Here is an 8,903-nt window from a genome sequence, read left to right as displayed (position 1 = left end):
CAAATGAATGTAACTAACAATACAGTTGTCCCTCCATTTTTGCAGTGGATCCATTCTGGACCTCCATCCCACCTGAAAATGGAAATTTGCACATATTCAAGCCCCATTGGCTTGAATGACCGCATGGCCCTGCACACGGCTTGGCACATGGACCATTTTAACCCTCCCTGCTTGATGGTCCACATACTTGAAGGCTACGAAAATGGAGGAAACACTGTACTTACATTTAGGCTATCTTTACCTTTTAAAAAACATCTGGGGGGAGTTGTGTTGGTCATATAGCAAATCCAATAGCATCCAAACAATGATACCTTTATTGGGCCAACCAAAAAGCACAATTACATGTTGCAAGCTTTTGAGGTCACACTGGCTTCTTCATCAGGCAAACAGGAGAAAGAAATTGAAGATGTTGGTCACAGGCCTGCATTTTCTGTTTCTGGTCCTAGTTCATACGGTAGCGAAGGCTATCTGCAGGCTGGCACCTCCCCCTTTGGCCATGTGGTCACTGGGAGATTTTCAAAGTCAAGGAAATTTTATGTCCATTTGCAATTCAAAGAAGATGATTCCTTGAAATCCAGCACGTCTCCTTCCTATGTAGGTAGAGAACACTGAATTTCTCAAGAAATCTTCATGTTTTGCATCAGGAAAACTCTAGGTAGTGTAGAGGCAAAGCATGCCAATTAGTCCAGATATTAGGGGGGAAATTGCTTTACCTTTGTTGGAGGCAAAAGCCCCAGATGGCAAGGTCCCAGTTAGGCTTGCCATATCCCGCCTGGGGGCAGGACTTTCCCAGTTTGGGGCGGGGCCACACGGTCCCACCCCAGTTTGGCCCCTCCCCGGGACCTTCCCCCCCAGCAAGGCCCTGGAGGCAGCTCCATCCCTCCCCATGGCTGTGTGCCACCCTCCCCGCCTCCCTGCCTGGCTTAGCCTAGAGAGCAGGTCTTCAAGACATCTGCCACCCAGAGCTATTGCCAGCCCACTTGGTATATATACCCAGCAAGAGGCATTACTTTCCAGGTTACAGTGAGCAAAGAAAAAAAGTCCATCAATTGTTCCTGTTTCCCTGGGAGTCTAAATGCCTCATCTTTTAAATGTCTACCACTCAGTATTCTTGTAATTCTTTATCACAGGGTCGTTTTTGAGGCCCTAAACACCTTTCCTTGTAATATGCAAATTTCTCCGGAAGCTGACCAATGGGAAAGAAGCAATCAGCCCTCCATTTGGGTTGGTTTTCAATGGCTTGGAAGGAAGAGATTTTGCCTTGCAAGTTGCTGGTAAATAATAGAAGGCTTTGGGGTTGCAAAGGCTGCAGAAATAGTTTGACACCCCCCCCCCTTAAACATCCATATCTCAGTGCTATGGGATTCTGGGAATTGTAGTTTCTTGTGGCACCAGAGCTCTTTTGACAAAAGGAGGCGGAATGGTCCACAGAGGAGGCGTTGCCTGGGGGCAGAGCCTCTTGCCAGCAGTCTTCGGTGGAAGAGAGGAGGCTGCGATGATGAGGAAAAGCAGGGGCTCCTCCGGATGGTCCTGGCCACTCCCCTTGGCTCCCTCCCTCCTCCTCCTCCTCCTCCTCCTCTCAGAGCTCATTCACACTCCCTGGCTTTTCTCTCCCCCCCCCCCCCCCTCTGCACTTTGAGACCCCTTTAACTGCCAAAGCTCAATGCTCTGGAATTCTGGGGTCTGTGAGGCATTTGGCCTTCTCTGTCAGAGAGCTCTGGTGCCACAATAAACTACCATTCCCAGGATTCCATAGCACTGAGCCCTGGCAGTCCAAGCAGTGTGTTTTGGACACAGAGATCCTCCAAATGAATCCAGTCCCTAGCTTTTATATCTTTCTCACACACTGCAGGAATAATAATAACCCACTTTGAGACTGCTTTAACTCAGTGCTAGGGAATCCTGGGAATGCTAGTGTTTGGGAGACATTGAGACTTCTCTGTCAGTGATGGCTCTGAGGCCACAATAGACTACAATTCCCAGGATTCCCCAGCACTGAGCAGTCTCAAACTGGACCATTTCCTCAGTGTGGATGCTGCACCTGGAGAGGCATTCTGGGCACTGCAGTTCAACTACGTTTGGAGGGTTATGGGACTCCCTGTCAGAGATAGCTCTGGGGCCACAATGTACTACAATTCCCAGCATTCCCCAGCACTAACCCAGGACAGTTAAGTCACTCTCAAACTGGATTATTTCCTCAGTGTGGATGCAGCTTTGGTGAGGAACTCTGGGCATTTCAGTCCAGCATTGTTTTATTTCTGCAGTGTGTTTTGGACCAGAGACAAGGTGACCAGGCATCCTCCTCCTTTTCCAGGACATGTCCTCTTCGGTCAAATTTCAAAAGGTCCTCCATTTGGATCATGGCTAAGAAGCATGGATTTATAAGTACATGGGTGTTTTTAGCTTTTATTTTTGGCCATGTCCTACATATTTTTGCTTGGGTGCCCTACATTTTGAGGAGAGGGCATTGGTCACCTTGGTCAGAGAGCTTTCCAGGGGTTAACTGCCATTCTGCTGTGGTGCTGGAACAAACCACCATTCCCAGAATTCCATAGCATTCAGCCAAGACAGTTAAAGTGGTCTCAAACCAGATTATTTCTCCAGTGTAGATGCAGCCCAAGCCTTTTGCCTCTCTTATGCCTGAGATTTCAAAGCCCAGCCTAGGCACCACAACAAACTACAAATCCCAGGATTCCATAGGATGGAGTGATGAGAGTGAAAGCAGTGTGGCAGCAGCCTAAGTGTGCTTAATGCAGTTCTTAACATGGTGCACCTCTTGCCTACAGAGTCTCACAAGACTTTTTTGTTGAACAACTTGTACCCATTAACTCCATTTCATGTCTCCTTTATTTAGTGGGGAGGAATACGGACAAAACAAGCCAAAATGAAGAAAAACCAAAGTCCCTTGACCAAAGGGTTTGGTTGTGGAATAAGCCTCTGAAATATGCAAGAGGCAATGTTAAAATAAAGCCATGTTCAATGCTCAAATGTGCTGTTTGGAATGGGGAGAGGGGGGTGGCCAGAAAGGGAAGTACATTTCCGTGATCTGTCTAGGAATTATGTCAAAATGTCCTCCATTTTGATCATGCCTAAGAAACATGCATTTATATTAACATTTCTAAAAAAGCCTCAATTTTTGAGTGTCCTCCATTTTTATAAAATGTGTCCTACATTTGAAAATGTTGTCCTGCATTTGTCCTACATTTGTCCCGGTTTGGAGGTCCTCACTTATGGCAACCCTATCTGGGGGTAGCCATGTTGGCTATATAGCAAATCCTTTACCTTTACCTTTAACAAACTAAGCACAGTATTATGTTCTCTACAAGAGGGTCCCAAGCAGAAAACTCTTTGTAGCCTAGTTGACAGATCCTTTAACTTGAGTTACTGGGGTCTGCTACTATAGCCAAAGTATGCACTCTTTTACTCTTAAGGAATATTGAGATATGTTCCAATATACCCTATGTTACAGTTTGCATTTTTAAAGAGTTTATTTAATTTGAGGGAAATGGATACCTCAAGGGTGTTTGTTCAGTTCACAAATGCATTTGAGAAAAGACCAGACCAGACTGTGTTTTGCATTCTGCTAAAAGCACAAAACCAATTCCCTTGAGATACAGAGTATGGGACTGTCCAGATATTGATGGTGTACTGCTCTCATTGTCCTTCATAATTGGCTATACTGGCTGGGGATGATGGTTATTGTAGTCTATTCCCACTTGCTCTCCTGTTATTGAATGGCCAGATTCCAAAGAGGTGCTCATGCACCTTTAATATCTGTGCAGAAGAGAGAATGTCAGCAGGTGTGGCTTATACCCCAAGCTATACCTGCTGAAATCACACCTGCAAACTATTGCAGGTGAGGTGACACCACCCTCTTGAACATATGGTCACCTGGACTTTCTTTCAGTTCTTTAATTCACAAGCTACAGCAGCTCCTAGTTCCTCCCTTAAAGGTGTGGGCAGAAGAAGGACAGAAAAAGCTGGTGCTTTAGCTTGTAGAAACTGTTTGTATATCTGGAACACATGGCAGAGGCTTTCCATCAGGACCTCACTTGTGCAGTCTGCCTGGATCTGTTCACGGAGCCAGTGCTGCTTGGTTGTGGACACTGCTTCTGCAAAAAATGCATCACTGCCTTTTGGGATGCACAAAACGGAGCTTGTAGTTGTCCGGAGTGCCGGGCACCTTGTCTTGATAGACAACACACCCCAAATCGGCTGCTGGGCAACTTGGCCAAAAAAGCATGGGAAATGCAAGAGAGAACAAACAGCAGCACTCCCCAGAAGACTCCAGAAATCAGGGAGAATGGACAGACAAAAGGGGGAAAGGAAGATGGGCAGCATAAACTACACTGTGAAGTCCACGGTGAGAGTTTGGAGCTCTTCTGCACCACCGACGAGATCCCAATCTGCTTTTATTGCATCAACTCATTTGCTCATTCTGGACACAACTTTAGCTCCTTGAAGGATGGGGCTCAGATTTACAAGGTGAGTGGGCAAGAGAAAGGTGCTGTGAAGAAGGGGGAACACCGCAAAGCACATAGGTCTCCTTCACCTCATAAATCTATCTTCCTTCCCTAGGAGAAACTAGACAAGGCCCTGCAGTCTCTGAAAACCAGAATTATGGGACTAGAGAAAAACAAAGGACAGCAAAAAGAAAAGATACGTTCTCTCCAGGTAAGAGTGGGGCCATAGCTTGTTGGTGTTTAGACGTTTTTAATCCTTTGCTGTAAAATATGCTGAAATGCATAGTAAACAAGTTAGCCAGATTAGCTATTAAAAACAAAGCAGTGGGTTAAGATATTATTTAATGAATTGATTAAGTAATGACATTGAATATATTTGTACATTGTAAAGACCACAGTATAGGTTGTTTAAGACTACTGCATACCTTCCAACTGTTCCAGTTTGGCAGGGATGACCTTATTTATCTTTTATTAACCCACATTTTCAACTGCTTTTAAAATACAGTACCTCTGTTTTTCTTCCACCCAATTTTCCTCTTCCTTCTCAGTTTACTTCAGCTGCTGCAAACTGAGGTCAAAGTACAGTTGGCCCTTCTTATACATGGATTTTTTATACACTGATTCAAGCATCCACGGTTTGATAATGTTCAAAAAAAGTATAAATTTCAAATATCAAACCTTCATTTTCCTTTTTTTTATAAGAGACACCATTTTGCTATCTCATTATATTTAATGGGACTTGAGCATCCACGGATTTTGTTATCCACGGGGGATCTTGGAACCAAATCCCAGCGTGTAACACTGTACAGAAGTAGTTTGCACTCAGTTTACTAACTCAAAAGGAAGGAGAAGAGAGGAGAGGAATGGGTGGAATCTTGCTTTTCCCAGTAGGTTCAGGCAAAAGCAAACTGCTGCATTCTTTCTTAGCTTGTGTGTTCTTTTTCATTAATAACTTTTGCCATACTTTACCACACATGTTACCTCACTTTCATCTGTATAATGTCAGAGGTTGTGATCAATGGAAGAAGGGCATGCATTTTCTCTGTCTTGATTTTCTTCTCATTCTTTCTGGAGACAATTGGGCCCGAACAGACAGGCCAAAATAAAGCTGCTTCGGGTCACTTTGCAGGTACGCTGTTTAAATGGCACACACACCTTAAGAGGCCAGAAGCTGCGCCAAAGCTGCGCTCCAGTCCTTAGGCTGTAGGTAAAATGGGCTAGTTTAGGCTATCATTCCCAGAATACCTCAAGCCACCACAACCAATGGCCATGCTAGCTGGAATATTTGGGGATGTGTAATAAAAAAAATTGAAATGTTTCCCAGTTCTGTTCCCATAACAGCTGTTCCCTCCATCCTCTCTTATCCTCACATTGCACTGTAAATAAGGTGCTAGAACATACAACAGATTGCTGAGGAACACCCATGGTTCATGTTGTAGGTAAGATACACAAGAAAGCCTTCATGAAGAAACTATTATATTTACTTTTCAGTATCTTTAATGTAAAGGTTCAACTAATAACAAGTCAGAGGAAGGTAACATGAGAGCTTGAAAAACCTTACAACTCCCATAATCCCTTTGGCATGCTGGCTAGAAGATATTGGGAGTTTTGTTACCTAAAAAATAACTTTTTGATGCTCTGGGCCTGGAGAATTGCCATGAAACCCTCTGGAGAGGTCTTCAGGGCTGTGTGTACATGACACTATTCAAGCACTTTGCTCATGTTTTCATGGCTGTGGCTAGGGTGACCAGATGTCATCCTTTTCCAGGACCTGCCCTACATTTCAATTTTCTGACTATGAAGAATTTCTGGAGCATGATGAGCATAACTTAAAAGGCATAAATTTATATTCCTATTAGTGAGTTCAGCTTTTATTTTCTAACGCCCTACATTTTTCTTGGATGACCTACATTTTACATTGACTTATCCTCCTTTATGTGATGACTTCTGGTCACCCTGGGCGTGGCTCCATTTCATGAAATCCTGGGATTTGTAGTTTGATGAGGAAGCTCTAGTGCTGTAGTTCAAGGGAATTGGGTTAGAGCTCTTCAAGCAGGGAATACTCAGCACTTCACCAAGCTACAAATCTCAAGGATTCTGTAGATGAGGCTATGGCAATTAAAGTGATATCAAACCATTATAATTGTGCAATGTGGATATGCTCTGACTTGCTGGCCACTAAGGAAGTATTTGGGGAGAATGATATAGGGGACACTAATTTGTGAACTATTGAGTTATGTGGGATTGCACATCTTCTTTTTTGTAATTTTTATTGTAAATAGGTATGGACATAGAATAACAAAACAGTAAAAGAAAACAAGATAACAAATCTCACAATTACAATCAATGTTTAGAGTCATCCTCTTGAATTCTGTATTATTTGAAGCGTTTGATCTTTTCCAAATCCAGTGCTGTCTGGATGTGGATATGTTCCTCAACATCTGACCAGAGATCCAGATGAGATGAAGGTTGTATTTTCCTGTTCCTGTCCTTATTTACCAAGTCAATGAATGAAAGCCATCAATCAAAGAAAAACTCTGGTCTTGGTCATCCTGCATAACCTGCCATTCTGTTAGACAGTTTTTCAAGTAACCATAAGTCCCACACTTTATTCCACCACATATCCAGGAACACCTCCCCCATTTTCCAACACCTAAGTACACTTCTAATGTATTATCTGTTTACTGAGTATTTACTGCTTAAATACTCAGATCCATAAATACATTTCAGAACTCAGCGGCAGTACTTCGTGCAGACATTCAGGCCAAGTTCTCTGAATTGCACCAGATACTGCACCAGAGGCAATCTACAATGCTTGCCAGATTGGATAGGGATGGAAAGGTGGCCCAGAAGGACATGACAGACCGTTTGGAGCAGATCCGACAGAGACTCCAGGCTGTTAAGCAGATGATGACTGAGGGAAAGAGCTGCAAGGAACTGAACAACCCAAGCGCCTTCCTCTCGGTAAGACTTCGATCTGAAAAGCCATTTTTAACAGATTTGATTACGTTTCAGAATTGGGAGAGAGGAGAGGAATTTTTTTGTGGAAAAGGTAAAAGGCTTGTGTGATGGTTCCCCTTGCGAGCAATGCCCTGTGCGTGGCCCTTACTCTCAGGGAATCCCTTAAAAGAACTATTTTTCCGCTGCCACCACTCAGTGAATTGTCAATGAACTATATTTCCCAAGCACACACTGAGACTTGCTTGGGAGAGAGATCTAGTTTCCTTTCTTACTAACCCAGAGCAATCAGTAACCGAGTTAGGCACGTGTACAGGAGCAAAGAGACAGCAGATGCTTTTAAAAGAAAGAGTTTATTTTAAGGAAATAATAGAGAATAGGAAGGTATCACTCATGCCAGGCCTCCTTGCCTTGCAGGTCAGAAAACACAGTTACAAAGATATTCATTTCAGGCAAGCTATTAGATAAACATAACAAAAAGACCTAGACGTACTGACTAACACTGTTCCTGAACTACTCACACAATGATGGGATTTGTAGTCCTTGTGGAGTTCTTGGAACCAGGGAGCTGGCTCCTTGCCAACTCTACCTGCATTCCTGAGTCTGGGTCCTCCCAGACTCCAAGAGACATCATCTGGTTCCCCCTCAGGAGAGGATCCAGGGAGAGACAAAGGAGCGCATGGCCTCAAAGGGCCTTTTAAAGATTTCCCATAGAAAGTTCTTGAATCTCGCGGTCCTACTCTCTGATTGGTCAGTTAGACCTTACATCAGCTATGATGCTACAGCTCATTAGCATGTGATGTCATCTCTCATTAGCATGTACCTCCTCCCAGATTAACCCTTTGTAGTTCAGGAGAAGTCCTCAGGTGACTGGGACCAGTCATCACAGCTTGGTAAGTCACTAGGAGTCCTCTAGTGAAGTAATCAAACTTTGTCCAAAAATTTGGGTCTTCACTTCCTAAAAGCCTCAACCAGGATGGCTGATGGTCAGGACTCCTGGGAGTTGAAGTACAAGACCTGAATCTTGACTAGAATAACGCCTTGGAATCAAATGGGTTTTATCTATGTGTTAGGTCACAATTTATTCAATAGCTCTTCTCTAGTTGGAACTAACCAACAGAATTCTAGCTAAAACTCCTGGAAGTCTGAGATTTTGACTAGGATTCCCTCAAATCTGAAGATGGCCTGAAGTAAGTGTTGTTCTTGCAGCCTGAGCAGTAGACTTCAGCGCTCTTTTTGTGGGTGACCTGGAGATGTCAGTGAAAGCTGTCCTGATTAATTTCCTGCTATCCCACTTTTTCAGCTGCTCTTGAAATGTTCCAGTTTCTCCCACTTCCCCCCATTGTCCTCAGCTTCCCTCCTTAGCTGCAAATTGGGTTCAAAGTGCAAAAGTAGTTTCTACTCAACACAGCAAGGAAAAGATAAGAGCACAGGATTGTGCCTTTCCCTGTTGGGTCATGCAAAAGCAAACTGCTGCAGCAT

General features: G+C 43.8%; 1 protein-coding gene across 1 annotated transcript; it reads left to right on the top strand.

The window, feature by feature from the left end:
- The first annotated feature begins 4,023 nt into the window (after positions 1-4,023).
- LOC149321060 (zinc-binding protein A33-like) lies at positions 4,024-7,590 on the top strand. The gene is made up of 4 exons (XM_089500869.1): positions 4,024-4,485; positions 4,579-4,674; positions 7,194-7,427; positions 7,579-7,590. Exons 1-4 carry the CDS (start codon positions 4,024-4,026, stop codon positions 7,588-7,590), a joined length of 804 nt encoding a protein of 267 aa, XP_089356995.1.
- The last annotated feature ends 1,313 nt before the right edge of the window (positions 7,591-8,903 follow it).

This window comes from Sceloporus occidentalis, unplaced genomic scaffold (assembly GCF_023333645.1).
Source record: "Sceloporus occidentalis isolate IW3139 unplaced genomic scaffold, rSceOcc1.0.p SCAF_1, whole genome shotgun sequence".
NCBI lineage: Eukaryota > Metazoa > Chordata > Lepidosauria > Squamata > Phrynosomatidae > Sceloporus > Sceloporus occidentalis.
Note: the sequence above shows the minus strand (reverse complement) of the source record. Positions and strands in the feature narration are given on the sequence as shown.